Source organism: Thermobia domestica, chromosome 8 (assembly GCF_964235325.1).
Source record: "Thermobia domestica chromosome 8, izTheDome1.hap1.1, whole genome shotgun sequence".
NCBI classification, from domain to species: Eukaryota; Metazoa; Arthropoda; class Insecta; order Zygentoma; family Lepismatidae; genus Thermobia; species Thermobia domestica.
In genome coordinates, this window is record NC_137461.1 from 10,848,073 (window position 1) to 10,865,119 (window position 17,047).

Genomic DNA, 17,047 nt, shown 5'->3' on the forward strand with positions numbered 1-17,047 from the left:
TCTCGATGTCCATGAGGATTCTTAGACGAGACATCCAAACCTTTCGATGCTTTATGCTCGTTTGATTGTCGAGATCTGAAAATGGCCTATGAAGAGTTCTGTAATTCTTTTTCGGAGATGTTCTTCGATGTCTTAATCAGGTAAGCTAAGATGTTTGAAATGTATCAAAGATTTGGAAGACAGGAGCAGATCTGGATGACGGTTAAAACACACAGATCCACATAGCTTAAAACTCACTTATACACACACACACACACACACACACACACGCACACATATATATATATATATATATATATATATATATATATATATATATATATATATATATATATATATATATATTGTAGATACATAGGTGATTGAAATAATAATGATTTAAAGTCAAGTCTAAGTTGAGAAATTACAAATATGTGAAATTGTAATATGTAGGGCACGTATTATTGTTTGTTATTGTCTGTGTATTAATGTAATCAGTTGCACATGGTTGTGTTTTGATATTCATGAAATCCTGGCGAGACGCTAACTTGCAGGATGATGTAAACAGAAATTAAGAAGATGAATGTAAGCTTGTCGAGTCATCAAATGACGAATTCCATCGTCTGAAGACTAGAACAAAAACCCAGATCTAGATTGAATTAAGATCGGAAGTCGGAGAGCAGAGGTTGGAGTTTGAGACGAGAACTCTCATTTTCAAGTTACGAGTATTACTAATGACCATCTGTTAATGGTCGGCTCTTAGTCGGCTAGCTGTGATAAAGCCGAGTTGCCGGTATCAACGTTGACCAGAGAGAAGCCCATGAGTGGATATTCGTCATTCTAAGAAGGCTTAACATACAAAGGTATGTGTACCTCAGTTATATGTGTTATTTGTGATCGAAGTTCCAGATATTTGAGTACTGCGATCTGAAAGCATTAAGTCATATCCGCTAGTACCACAAAATTATAATATTACACTTTTCATTGTTTCAAATACATGAAATTCTAAATGAAGTGGAGTGTTTCTGTAATATACTAAATAATCCTCTCGCTAGTAATTAGATTTTCTTAAACCTACTCATTTCAGACAATGGGTAGAAGCAACTTCTTTGAGTCAACACGCAGTCAACCCCTAATTTTAAAGGCACGACGTGAGAAGGTTGTTAATAAATATAAATTAGGACTAATATATAAGTAATTGTTTATTAGCTTTTCTTAGGAAATTAGGATCGAATTCTAGAACATAATATTTCTTTTGGGTCACAATATTACAATTTTTATTTTAATACTTGCGTTAAAAATCCCTTGTACATATAATGGAAAGAGTAGATAGGATATATAGATAAGCATTTATTCTTCTGTTTTATTTTTCCTGAATCAAAATTAAGTCTTTTCGTAGTAAAATGCGATTGTAGGCATTAAATTAATATAATTTAAATTATAAATACTGAATACTATTGTATGTTGTAACTGTTATTTTAATGCAACACAAAGAACTACATCTTATAATATGCAATTCATGTTATGATAAAGTCTAAAGAAATCTGCTACATGAATAAATATGTGAACTTTCATATCTAGAGCTAATTTATTTTTGGACTGGTTTTTAGTGCCTACAATATTTTGTGTTTAAAGGAGCAGCCTGTCGAATAAAGAGAAAATAAATACAAAAAAGCAGAAATACATAACTCATACACAGCTGAAATAAGATTGATTGTCTATCATCTTTTATGTCTCTAAATAAAACGAATATATTTTGCTATAATAATAAAACTCTTTGTTGAAAAATGGTCCCAAAGTATCAAGTTGACATAATATTTCATATCACTTTGGTAAAATTAACCATGGTTTATATATGTGTAATATTTTCTTTCAGAATGTTGATTATATGGAGAATTATTTTTCTGTTCTCTTGGAACTAAACTAAATTTTCATGTTTGGTTTATGCAATTTCTAAATTAAATCTATTTAAATACTCATTTGTTTGTAAGAATTTATTTTGTTGATTTTGAACGGTAAAGCAAATTTATTTGCAAAACACAGGTATATGAACAAAGTTGAAGAATTAGTCAATAAAATTACATGGTTAAAATTGTATTTTATTTCAAGGAAGACAGAAAGATAATTATCTTTACAGCTGAAAGAGGAAACGGCAAATATAACACATTTATTAAGAATAAAATTAAAAAGTTCAATCTTGAGAACAAAGCGAGTTCATTTAACATAGACATTACTTAGGACTGCAGAGACGCATGCAACTTCTATATGTTTCAAATCTGTTTTGGTTTCCTTGACACCCTCCATAAGTAAATGTCTCACACTGGCCAGTAAAATAGTTGTAATACCACATTGTGAATTTTGCTAAACATGGACCCGTCTCAGGTGGTAGAAAACATAATTGATTCACTAAAATAGTAAATAGAAAAGCACATACATTATTTCTCATCTGTGCAAGTAGATTACTATAGATTATGAAGATATAGAATAAATTTATAGTCTATTAACAATACTATATACTAAATCATATCTAGCTTATGTATGTTAATTGCTTATAATGTGGATGTAGATAGAGTATACCTGTTTTGAATATAAAATTACTGAACCTGATACCATTTAAAATCTTGAGCATAAAAATGAAACCATTGATAAAGCAATCAATATTAGGAAAAGCTATAATCCACATTCTGTTAATCAGCTTATTTGCGTTTTGAAATTTTGCATTTCTATACATTGATAAGCTACTCTGATGAGAATGTTTCTAAAGTATTATGAGTCGAACTATTTGAGAAATGTATTTTTAAAAAAATGCTAAATCCATAATTGAATTTAATATTAAAGCATATACTATGTAAATTCTTACGTTAAATTTCGTAATTATTTTTACACGTTATTTTCTGTGGTAAATTCTGTTTGAAATATCACTTGCCATAGTGTTCCAACGTAACCATGGATAGATCTTTTGCCCCTTCTGAACTATTCTACCGATCGGATTTAGCATATCTTGGAAATACACGCCTCCTTTGTTAATGCATTGGCGCTAGTTAAATGTGATGCTTCGTACTCACCATTACGTTTGTAGTGGGAGCAGTTAGGTTATCAAATATCTGAAATATCTCATATACTGTATTTTATTCTACATCGTTTCAATCAAGAAATCTTCATTTCCTATCTTGAAGGTTTGACATTTTCTTCTGATTAATTTTCCTGTTAGTTTAAAGCAATTGGACACCATTTGGAGGTGACAAAGTAGACATATCGAGACTAATTTAACATATAATGTAATGTCTTGTACGCAAATAATTGAAATCTTTCAAGTTAAGCTTTTTCAAAATCCAAGAATTTACATGACCGACTTATAACATCAGCGAAGGATTACCCTTTATCTTCAAACTTAAACTATTATTATTTACAAAATATCATGAATATACTAAATAAATAATCATTTTTCATCCATCAAATTGTTGTCACACCATAATACATAACTTCACATCAGATGGTGTAAAATTATAGAATATTGTCAGCCACCAACTAAACGGCTTTATCAATGGTTACACTATGTTTCACGTTTTAACGTTTTCTTTAGTTGGTGGCTGACAATATTCTATAATTTTACACCATCTGATGTGAAGTGATCTATATACATATATATATATATATATATATATATATATATATGTGTGTGTGTGTACGTAATAATCATTGAGATGATAAAAATTATATCAGTAATTATAAATCGTCATTCATATTTTTCGAGAAAGTCGGGAAAGAATATTTTATTTATAAATCGAAAAGCTGATGTTGTATGATAACCACGTTACCCAGTTGAAACTGATATTTAGTACTATATTAAAAACGTTTTAATTAAGGCAGTTTTAGTAACCACGTTATTGTTAATATCATCTATAATATCATAGTGTGAACATAACGACAATGAAATAAAATTTTATAATTAGGATGGACTATTAAACATTAATTAGTTTATTAATCATATTTCGCTACTCAGAAGGAGACGGTGAGGGCAAAATTATCATCATTATTTATGAGGAACACATATTTTCAAAGAACATAAAAGTGTGTACTTTGTTGGCCATAACAACGGGATTTTTTCTCAAGAAAGATATTGATTACTTCTTGAAGTACTGTACTTTTAAAAATATTCTACTGGTAATATTTTACTAGTTCATATCTTGCTATTTGTCATGTGTAAATCAAATGTTGGCAAAATGTTATTTTTCTTCTTCAGTACACTTTATTTACATTTCGAATCATGCTGTTCACTAGGGTACATGTGTCGGTTATGTTAACAATACGAAGGAATGTTGGCACCTGACGTGAAACTAAAAGTTTCGCTAACCGGATTAAATGGGGAAGAAACTTATATTCAGTTATTAATTTGAGGATGAAAAATATCAATGGTGAAGTAAGTACATTAAATACAGGCATATTCGAAAGAAATTTGCTTACAAAAGCTCTTATAAAAGTTGACATGTTTACTTTATATAATTATATATTTTGTATAACACAAACTTTGAACATTTCATAATAGTTATACATTTCCAGGATAGGATTAGTAAAAGGTACTTCTAGTGACAAGTAGCTTTACGTGCCAATACATGCCGTACTGGCTGATATTTTCTCAATTCATTTGTCTGTATTGCTATTTAATAAGTTCGAAATGTTTCGAAGGTTAATCGATTACGCGATGACACGTGATTATGCGATAAGATTTCAGTGGGTTTGTTTTAGATCTTTGAATCGGAATGTCAATTTTTAATACCACTAACGTACTAATTACTTATAAGTCATTATATAACTTCCACAAACCATGTTTATATTGGAGTCGATGTCTGAAAACCGATGGTCAAATCGAGTAATGGTAAAACTATTAGACTTAATTTAATAGAATTCGGTATTTGTGACTCTAAGCCTTACCTAATCTCAATTATTTGCAAAATTCAAGAGCTATTTCTACATTGTACTAAATCAAGCATCTGAGGTCACAAAAGCACTGTGCAATATATTGAAAACTAGACATCATGCAAATCACGTAAAAACGAAATTCAATAGTTTTATGTTTTACTACTCGGATCTACAGAAGGTAGAGGTTATTGGTCTTAGCTATAAAATTTACATAAGCTATATTGAGTATAATGATATTCACTGCAAAATATAAAATTATTAGAATAATCATGGTTTATTAAAATTCATCATTATTAAAATAATCATAATAATCATAGTATGTTATTAAAATAATCTACCTCTCTTAAAAATATACCCGTATTTTACCATATTTAGATATCGTGTCTTTGAATCAAATGGTTTAAACAAAAATCTAGCTTTCTGAAAAGATATAGTTTCCTATATAATAAAAGCTTACTTGAAGTATAAATATTTTAATCAACATATTTTAATCAACATACCATGAAAACTTTGTAGAACAGCAAGTAAGATCTCTAGAAAAATAAATAATAGTTATTAAAGGAAAATATACAATCGACTTCTTTTGAAAATGTTTCTACTTTCTGGATAATAGAAAAAACTTGTCATTTAGGATGCTGCGTTTACATCAAAATAAAAAGATTCAGATCACACATTCTTCCTCATAAAAGTCAATTTTCTGAAAAGCACACAATGGCTTACAATAAATTTAACCGTATATTCAGTAAACAACAATGGTATTAAAATCACCAGTTAGTATGTATTAATGTTTTATAAGTTTTTCTTAAAATCTAATCATGTACTAGGAAAATTTTTTATCCCAAAAAAATATCATTTCGTATTGTTTCTAAAAAAAATATGGTTAGAAACAATGGTATTGTCCCTAGTAGTTCCATCTTCCATAATACGATATTGATCTGATATAGTATGATTTAAAATTAGATCAAAGCATTTCTAACATGACTTTTTTTTATTTGTTTGGTGGAAATGAAATATCAATCAGACGATTATACCCGTTAAATAAAAAAAGCAAAACTATTGGACACCTACGTACACAACATTATTCACTTTGCGCTCTAACAATAAGCTTCCAAATTACGCAAAAGATGTTCAATTCCTTGAGGCTAAAGTCCTAGTCTTTGATTTGAATGTATCCTGAACGGAGCGGTGAAGTTTCTGGCTATCAAATAAATTGCACTCTGTTAAAAGTTGTTCAAAGTATTTGAGAACGTCTTAAGTCTTGGAAGAGTTGTCAGAAACCCGCGACGATTGAGAAAGAATTATATGCTTGAACTTATGGTATTCCAGCAAAAATCATTGTATGATATGTAAATACGTACAACTTGCAGACATTATTTGTGTTGGCTGTTTATTGATGTTTGAGCACAAATTTGCGGTAAAATTGATAAAGACTAGATGTGAAATTACCCGCAGCAATTGTTCTGCCTCAATGATACAGCATAATACCAAGTACAGGATCTACGGAGTGTAGGGACAGTTTCAACATTGTTAATGATCGAACCATCAAAGTGATAGCTTAGATCGTTATGAAAAAGCCGTCTGTGTCTGAGAAAAACTCTTGATTATTCTCTTACTTAGTGTTACCTAGGTACAATAATAAATCTCTCGATCAACTCTAAATTTGTAGAGCATTATTAATTTCTAGATTAGTTACATAGAATCAGTAGTTTGCAAATAATAAATAACTAGTTATAAATAAACAGTTTGTCCACGGGATAACTAGTGTCAAAATATCAACCAAATGTGATTAAAATTGAAATTATAAAATAAAATCTATATGATTTAGAAAATAGGCTAAACATCTGGTGGTCTACAATATGTGGTGGATTATAACAACCACTTTCCGCCTAACTTATATCAGTTAGAGTACATTGTTAACAAGACATATTAAACTGTTATTTTAGAGCAGAATAAGTAGGTACACGTCAATAAATGCAAAACGGTAGTAAATCAAAAGGCATACATTAATGAATTGATGACTAGGCATATACAGAATTATTACTATAGAGACGGGGATCTAGAAGGTCTAGATTACTCGCATATTGCCTTTGATAGCTCTCGTATCTTGCTTAACAGTTATTAACTACATTTAATAGTATCATTAAATTATTCTCTTTATTCATATTCGATTTATTAAATACTATATTACTACAATCAAACATTATACCATCAAAATCATTTATTCATTTACATCCACAATCGTATAACGTACACATTAAACATTGTTATATAAACATTTATAAAGTCTTTGAAATATCAATAGCTTCTTAGTATTTAATATCTTTCTATCTCCAAACTTATATGGGAAGATACTACAAAGAAAGAATATATATAAATATATGAGAAGAGTATTAGTTGCTGAATTTATTATTATGATCCCGCTAATCTCATGTGTTATTGTAAGTTACTTTTGACGCAATTGTGAATATATTACTTAGCTGCAGTCCTGTAGATAGATATATAAATTCTTACTTATAATGTTATTCTCCCATGTTAATTAGAAACCAAGATTTCAGAGACAATTGTCTTAGCAATGTCATTTTGTTGTTCTTTGTTACTATTCATACATTGGTCAATTAAATTGCCTCCAGGAGTTATGAATTAAAATTATACAATATTTACCCATATTCAGTTGATTAAAAACTTTAAAATTCTGATCATTTATGGGATAATTTAATTATTTTTAACAATAACAGTATATATATATATATATATATAGATAGATATACATATCTATGTGTATATAAACTACAAGAATTTCAACTATACGAACAAAAATCCAAAAAGTAATTGCATATATGTTTTAATAGAAAAAGAAGTTTTGTCTTTTCACTCATATTGGACGATTTAAATCTCTACATATGTAACGTGTACGTATTGTGACCCTTTTCCCTTTTTATTTTAACGAACAGGAATATATATATATATATATATATATATATATATATATATATATATATATATATATATATATATATATATATAGAAATAAAACAAGTTCACTTCAAGGGATTTGTAATCAGTTTTATCGGACAAACAATTCTAAAAGTATATTAAGAATGGAGTTGATCATTATTTCAATATTGTTGTAAGCGAAGTATATACATTAAATCATAACAACTATGTAATATAAATATAACAATTACGATGACTATACATGCCACTAGAGAAATATTAAATATGTACGGAAATAGAATAAGCAATTTGCAAATGTATGCAAAGCAACGAACAATAAACGTCAGGAGCAGTTGTCGATGAAATTATGTTAAGTCATAAATTGTTCGTTATATCACATAACTCCACACTTTAAGACGCCGATATTAATTAATCAGAGTTAGCTTATGTGGAACTCATGAATTTAACATTTTAACCATGTGTATCAGACTACTGAACGAGACAAACAACACGAACGTGGAATATCGATAATTATTTTAGAAGGATCGGAAACATTTCCAAACGCCATCTACTACGGGGTCTCTGAAGAGCTGATTAGTGGATATTGTTTGTTGATTATAGTGATGCTTATTTATCAAAACTTTGACACGGCAACACAAATTCCAAAATATGCCCTTATGATGGAATTTCTTCACCTCCTGGCTTAAACGCACTGTTTATATCTTCGGACCTGGATTTGTAATGTCATTCAATTTGAAATAATTTTCACAAAAGACAGTCAGTCAGATTAATGTTTTCTCTGTCTTTCACTTTCACATTGCTCCTGATACGGCAAGCCACTTCATTAACAAAATAACAAGTCCTTTGATACCGCAAGCTATTATATTTGTGTATGCAGAATGCTCAATGCGATATGCGACTGGCCGGTTGGGAAACGGAGTTTTGATTCCTTTAGGTGTCGAATATCTCTTCACAGATAGTAATAAAAATTTATACTAATAATACTAATAATTGTTATACTACTAATAATAAAACATACAGTAATAATACTATTTCGTCCTAACAGCTAAACCAAACAGATTTCTGATTGGGAAGGTTGTAGCCAAATTTCAAATAAAATTATTTACAAACTACAACGACTCACCAAAGGTGGTCGCCAACCCTGGTTCGGCTAATAACATAAGTAAAACTTTAGTGGCCGTAATTGTTCACACCTTAAAATATCTTCCGTAATTATATACACTAGTATTCTCACCTTTTATACTGAAATTACAAGTCGATGATGAGTAGTAAATAATTTATTCGTGGATTCTCTTTTATCGTATATTCATACAAACTGTTTTGCAATCAAACATGTTAATTATGTATCTATAAACAACTACCTAGCAACCAATGATACAATAATGTATATTTCTTACATATATTAAAAACATTCTTCTTTTGTTATTTTTAAATTAACATTATATCAAGTATAGTGCTTATGTAGAAGCACTATCTGCCCAAAAATACAGGTAATTATCAATCGATACAAAGTATCTCGTTGTATAAAATGTCGCCCGACGACGGGACTGAATATAAAAGTTACAAGCGAGCTTGGCTTTTATATTTAAGAACCACTGGTCCGTTTATAATAATGATATTCTATTAATTACGTCCTTTTACATTTTGATCGACCCTCGTATATAACTTTATTAAGCTTCCTTTATAGAAATACATTTATAATAAATCTTTTATTTCATTAATATTTATCTTTTATTATAGAAACGTCGTCGCTTATTAATCTAATCACTGAAGGGCGCGAAGTCAAAAATTGTAAAAGTCAATTACATTTTAAAACATAAATCACAATGATCAATAGTTTCAATCATTATTAAAAACGATCATATTAAGAAAAAGATGTTTGATCTTTCCAGGGCGCATTATATAGTAATTATGTTAGATGATATTTTAAAATATACATTATATCAATAAGGCGTCATGATACAAAAGGATCTTATTCGAATAACATATAAGGTAGCTCATAAAGACAGCCGTCGAATAATTAGCTTAATAGAATGAATCTTATATTTAACATAATCTTTGACAACAAAGTTTCAACACAGATCAATATAATGGAAATAACCTTTGTGATTAATTAATTATGGATCGAATTATAATTCTTCGCATTAACAGGACAAAATTAAAAAATCATTTGAAAACTATCATTGGTTAACGAGAATTAAAGAAAATTAAATTGAGTAAAAATCAAAAATTAAACGTAACCTACGTTCGAACGAGCAAAAGGAAGAAAATAAATCTATTTTTACACAAACAGAAAACACCCTTTTATATTTTTTTTAGTCTCCTTCATTCTTATTAATTTGAGCAAGAATGTCAGGTGCAACTAGTCTTTTTACCAAACGCATCCATTTTTCTCTTGCATACTGGGTAGGCCTCCAAACCTTCAACTCGTCTATATTACGAAGTCCAATTGACGTACCCGTTTTAGCGTTCAACAATTCAAAAACTTTAGGGTTTATTTTCTTAAAACATAAATTGATACTGACATCTATTAACTGCTATTTCCGAATAATTATTTACAGGTACGTCATGTAAAAGGTCGTTTTCATCATTGACATGAACATGTAAATTTGAAGATAAATGTTCATAAGAATCAATAGCTGATGTGAGTTTGACATTATCGCATAAATTTGAAGATAAATGTTCATGAGAATCTATAGCTGATATGGGTTTAACCCCTACCACATCAGCTGCAGTTAGTTTAAATTCATACTCGTGTATGGTTCCAATAAAGTACACTGTACCGCACAATCATTATTATGTCCCGTATTATTGTTCTGTACAGGAATTGTGTCATTATCTTGATTTGGATGCGAAATGCCATGTCTTGAATTACGATTACGTGTATCCATATAGTTTACTGTATTCCTGGAATTTCGCCATGTATTTCGTCTATTTTTAAATCTATTTTGGTTATATGGTCTAACATACGGATTGCCACGATTAATTAGGTTAGGTGGATTCCCAACATATCTTCGCCTATTTTGTCCGTTCTGATTGTTGAAATTTGCTCGACTTAGGTTATATTCCGTATTGTCTGTATTACGGATATTTAGATTCCGAACAGGTACAAGGTGATCTGAATTGTTTTTAATTTTGCCTAATCCTGCTTGATGATTCTGAGCGTGGTATTGAGTTTCATAACATTGGACAAGCGTTAATAGGTTATTAAGACTCATACACTGGGTAGAAAACAGGATCTGTTGTAGTTTAAACGGTAGCAAATTTCGAATTGATGCAATTACTCTGGATTCCGATTGCAACGGATTTACGACTTTTAATTCGTTATATGTATTTACGACAAAATCGACAACAGATTTGTGCAAACGAGGATTAAAAGGTTGGTTTCTAATCGTGGCATCTCTGTTTGCAAGCAAAAAGTCATTTTCGTAATTTGCAATCAGCGCTGCTTTGAATTCCTCATATGTATTGATGTGATCTCGTACTGCTTTAAACCATAAAGAACATGGTGGGAGTAATAAATGAGGGATTAGTTTCATATATTGCGATTTATCTATACACATTATATTGCACTCATCTTGAAATTTTTCTAAGAAAGAGGTAGCATTTTCATTACATTTACCACTAAACTTACTCATAGCACGTATTTCACTCATCTTTACACTTAACTTTACCTTCCTTTCACCATTTCGTGTTCGTGTTGAGTGACAATTTTTACCTACTGCATTATCTGTGGTTCCACCATCTCTTTTCCGCCCAACTGTATTTCTTGGATGTATCCTTTCCACAATAATGTCCTCATCGGATGGATTACTTGAAGATGAGATAATATGAGGTCCACGTTGATCTGTTACGGGTGAATGCGAGGTCATCTCTTGAGAACAAGGGAATTCCGAACGATCATTAGTCATGTTGTTGTGATATGTGTTGTCCTTAATCTGCAACGTCCTAATTTCCTCTTGTAATGTAGATATCCACTGAGTATTCGTACGTATTTGGTTAGAATTATCCGTAACCTGAATCTTTTGTTGCCGTACAGAAGATTCTATTACTTCCAAATCCTTTTTTACACAATTGACTTCTTGGATTACATGGTTGTAATTATCCTGGCAATCTTCTGATACTCTTTTTAACTTTTCATCAAATTGTAATGTAAGGTCTTTCACCGCCTGGATCACAGATTGTTTCGTATCTTCTGAATTTTGGTCTATTTGCTCCAACCGTCTACTTAATTCCTCGTACTGTTTACTGGATTCCTCGGATTTCTGCTGAACCGTATGCTTTAATTCTTCCGACATCTGGGCTAACTTTTGTTCTTGTCGCTGTAAAGCCATTAAGATTTTTTCTTCAAATGTCAACACTTCAGGTACAACAGGAGCTGTATTTTGTTCGTCGTTACCACTGTCACCAGTTCTTTCTCCATTGCCTCACCGAGCATAATTTTTCTTGTGATTATTTTACCACTTCTAAGTATAGTTAAGTTCGTAGACATGAACCTTATTACTGAAGTAAATTCACCCCTTACTTTGTACTTCAGGATATGAATTTACAAAGCTCCCGGGTGAGGTAAACCAAAATTTTACAACGACTCACAAAAGGTGGTCGCCAACCCTGGTTCGGCTAATAACATAAGTAAAACTTTAGTGGCCGTAATTGTTCACACCTTAAAATATCTTCCGTAATTATATACACTAGTATTCTCACCTTTTATACTGAAATTACAAGTCGATGATGAGTAGTAAATAATTTATTCGTGGATTCTCTTTTATCGTATATTCATACAAACTGTTTTGCAATCAAACATGTTAATTATGTATCTATAAACAACTACCTAGCAACCAATGATACAATAATGTATATTTCTTACATATATTAAAAACATTCTTCTTTTGTTATTTTTAAATTAACATTATATCAGGTATAGTGCTTATGTAGAATATTGGGTGTTGGAGCCGGTATCAGGAGAGTTAAGTGCCCATTGTAGGCTACTTTCCTAACACGAATTGAACTTATGACATCATGATTCTTTTTAAAAAGAAATTTTACCAAAGGTGAAAATGTACATTTCAGATACCAATAAATTAAAGGAAACTTGAGACAAATATGAAATAGAAGTAGCTCATAGTGACAAATACAGCCATTCTAATTTAGACGACTAAAACGTTGCAATACTATGGTAGGAATGGTACATATATTCAAATGGTTAGATGATGTTATTAGGAATGACAAGAAAGGAAGAACATAAGTAAAAGTGCATTAGTGAGTGTTTTTAGACATTGAATCGTCACGAAAAATATTACGGAAGTATTTGCAATTGAAAGCACGTGAAAATGTTATACTGGTCGTAAAGAATTATTATATAGGACAATTTGTTGTTAAAATACTAAGAATATAATAATGTAACCGTATTCGACACCTTAGAACTTTTCTGAGACAAGAGAGACGGAGACAAGAAGAGTTAACGGTATTACGTAACAAATTTATAGCACATAACGTTTTCGTGTTAGCAAACGTTATTCAAGGTATCCAATCACGGTATACGAATGTGTTGATACGTGGCTTAAACAGAAAATTCATGCAAAAGATGTATGTCTACTTATATAGTTACGAGAATGATCTTTCTGCGACAAAACAGGAAACAACTATGTAAAAGTATCTTCAAGAAAAGCCCATATTTGGTATTTAGTGTTTCCATCTAAAAATTGACAGTTAAAACTGGACATCATTTTTAATATTATCTGATTGGAACAGTTTACTTACATATTAATGCCTGTTTTTCTTCTGTAACACTTGTAAACAACTCGTAAAATAAATAAGAAAACTTAGACATTAAATTTAAAGTTCACAATCTCAAAGTCCATCTGGATTACCGAGCAAAATACTCTCAATTTATGAACATAATAATAACTCTAGTATAGTGTATTAATTTTTAGAGTCTGAAACACCCAAACTACAATAAATTAAACATCTAAAATAATAGTTGTTTTATATTGAACGAAGTGGAACTTTAAAATATCAAAAGAGTCACAAACCTTCAAACACTATCTCGATACTTATGGAATATCTTATATACGTTGTTCTTACTGGATATTTTAATAAATTAAATAAATTTAAAGATGAAAAGTCACAGCTATACCTTGCTTATCTAATTTTACTATTAATAGTGACAAAACATAATATTTAGTATATATCTTCCATCTTTTAACAATATGAATGTGCCCTATATCTGTCAAAACTTGCTTCAGCAACGGTATTTCAAAAACAACTATCAACATTCCCAACTAGAGTTCGGACCACAGTAAATACTTCTGTGTATCTACCTTTCGATTTTCGTGATGTAAAAATTTAAAATTACGCTAATGACATTAATGTTCATAATTAAGTCGATATTCGCTTAAATTTCGAATCCAGTGTTCTCATCGTTAATATTGCTTCTAATATTAGGCTATTCTTTAAAATAAGCTAGTCTTCTGTTAGTATTTATTTTTTTTGCTTTTAAATATCCATACATATTTATTTTGCTCTGGTATCTTTTATCACTTGTCTAAGTATAGAAATAGCAAAAACTATTTCTAGTAATATATGTTTTTGTAATAGCCATTTCTCTCAGATGTAGTAATTAAAATTGGAGAACAAATGGAACTAATTCACAAGTTACAAACTAAGATGCATGCTCTTAACATGTATTACGTACTATATTTCGTGCACGCATATTCAAATGGTTAGCCTCACCGCCGAGTGGTACTGGAATATTAGTATTACGTAATGTTTCAAAATTTTAATACAACTAATGAAATAAGTAAGGATATATTTTATTTAATTCAAAGTTTTAAATTAATAAAGCATGTACTTCTTCTAGTATAGCAGTATTTCTATCAGACGCAAAAATTTTACAGTGTTAATAGTTTTCAGATTTTCTAATTCTATAGTGGTTGAAGAGAATGGATAGACTATTAATTAATAATTATTAAAATGTTTTCAAAAAGTAACCTTTTGTTTATCGGATCCGAAAAATCTTACAAGGAATCAAAGAATTTAGGTAATCCATTCATCCAGCCACATTGAATTTTAAAATTTTCAGATCCTTGTTTTTTATTTCATACAAAATCAAAACGATTTCTACTTGAACTCCCTGCAAGGGTTACAATTCCATTGTGGTAAGTCCGTTATATTTCTTTTTAGTAATTAACACAAAATTATAGTGATAAATTACGACACGAAATTTCATTGCTATTAGTAGGCAGTTGCATAAAATTTTGACTTATGTTTTCAAGTAGTAAATAAACCTCTCTATACATGGTATCTGTGTCTTAATCTTTGCTGTTGGTAAAGTGACTGACACAGAGAAAATTTTAATCAGTGAATTTTATATGAGACCTCCTTCTAATGATCTAATGATCATTCATTCTATATTTGTAACATGAATGTTTTCGACAATTCAGTACATGAATGATCTGGAAACAATATGATTTGAATATTAAATTCTAACAGCGTTAGAGCGTCCCCTTTTACTCATTTAAAAATTAAACATTAATTTTGAATGTGAAGTTATTAATTATATTGCAACGTACGCATTGGAAGTTTTATAGTTGTATATAATTAGTTTTTTAAATCTTGAATTTTACTCATTCTACAGTTTAAAATCATTATTCTACATTTGTTCCTTGTTATAATTTACATATTTAAAATGTACTTGTATTTAATAATGAGATAAAATATAATGAATGATAGTAACGAGCGCACAACAAAAATAGAAGTAATAGTCGTTTCTTATGTTTTATTGCGTCTTAGGTTTCATATTTGTTTCTGATGATTTATAATAAATTTGACATTGATCTTTTGCACTTAGTAGTAGAATGTTATAAATGCTGCTATTATTATTATAATAAAAAATAAATGACTTGTCTTAGACAGTATTTAAATACCATCTTTTGGGGTAAGAATCTTAAGAAATGAAGGAAATCATTCAGTAGATAAAGGGATGTAAAATGGTTAATGAATAGGGTGAAAACTATAACTGAAAATATGTCGTAGGAACAAGTTAAGGAGCCAGGACTAATGCATCTCACTAGTATACCTCTTAACAATCAAATAGCGTGGCTGATTGAGCAGAATGCTACAACTTAACGGTGAGAGTTAGTATAATTCATCCGATAGATTCAAACAATAGAAATAAGGCCATGGCTGAACAAATTTGAACTACGTTCGATAATAATATTTAGAGGGGTTAAGGTGTTAGGTCTTGCACCATGCTTAAATTATTCATTTTGGATCCAATTTAAGAAATTAGGAAAGTCTCGAACAAAATATTGACGAATCTAATAACATTTTAAGTTTGGTGAGCGTTGAAGCGATGATTGTAGTATTTTTAAACTTCTAAGGAAATGTTGTGATTCGGTGTTATAATTACAAGTTATGTTTATTTAAACACAATAAGGCTTTATATATTATACGTACTATCACAATAAGTATATCAGCACATTAGATAATAATTGCTGATAATCTTAGTTCAACTTAAATTAAAGCCGCTTAAATTAATTATTGGATGTTCATAATCAATTTCTTATTTAAAATTATAGATTGGACGTTATAAACATACAATAACTAACTTGAGGGACGAGAATACGAAACCATAATTGTCACAATGCTCAGCGATACATGGCTAAAATCTGACACGTGGGTTTAGACCCAAGTGTGTTTATTTCGCTTACCTTATACTTATTAGAACTCTTTAACTTCATGTCTGTGCGTTTGTAGGGTACTGTCATCTTCACTCAAATTCTCATTCCGAAGTTAGTTATATCATCATTCACTTGATTTAATGATCGTCTTTCTTAGACTAAAGGGCACAATCGTTTAAATTCCTTTGCTATTGGAAAACTAGGGTCTTGTAATAAGATGGAGCGCTGCTTGTACTCCTCATTTGCGTAAAAGATCCATGTTTCATCATCAATTACTATCTGGTAAGAACGGACACCCAGATCATCTCTCTAGATAGATCAGGAAACACACGCAGCTATCATTCATTCCTTTTCTTGAGTATCTGTTGGTATTTGTGGCACCCATTGTGCACACAAGTTGTAATATCTCAGCTGTCATTGAGAAGGCAATACACTGTTTTAGAAGAAACTTCAAAAAGCTCTTCGGCGAGTTCAGTTATTGTGAACGGGCGATTGAATTGCACTTTCTCGGA

General features: G+C 30.2%; 1 protein-coding gene across 1 annotated transcript in view; it reads right to left on the reverse strand.

The window, feature by feature from the left end:
- Positions 1 to 2,209: 2,209 nt before the first annotated feature.
- LOC145691578 (uncharacterized) overlaps positions 2,210 to 17,047 on the reverse strand; it is a 62,610-nt gene continuing 47,772 nt past the window's right edge. Inside the window, exons 18-19 of the mRNA XM_081766987.1 lie at positions 5,400 to 5,432; positions 2,210 to 2,385 (exon numbers count right to left, since the gene is read on the reverse strand). Coding sequence (XP_081623113.1) covers positions 2,210 to 2,385; positions 5,400 to 5,432 — 209 coding nt within the window. The remainder of the gene's footprint in view (positions 2,386 to 5,399; positions 5,433 to 17,047) is intronic.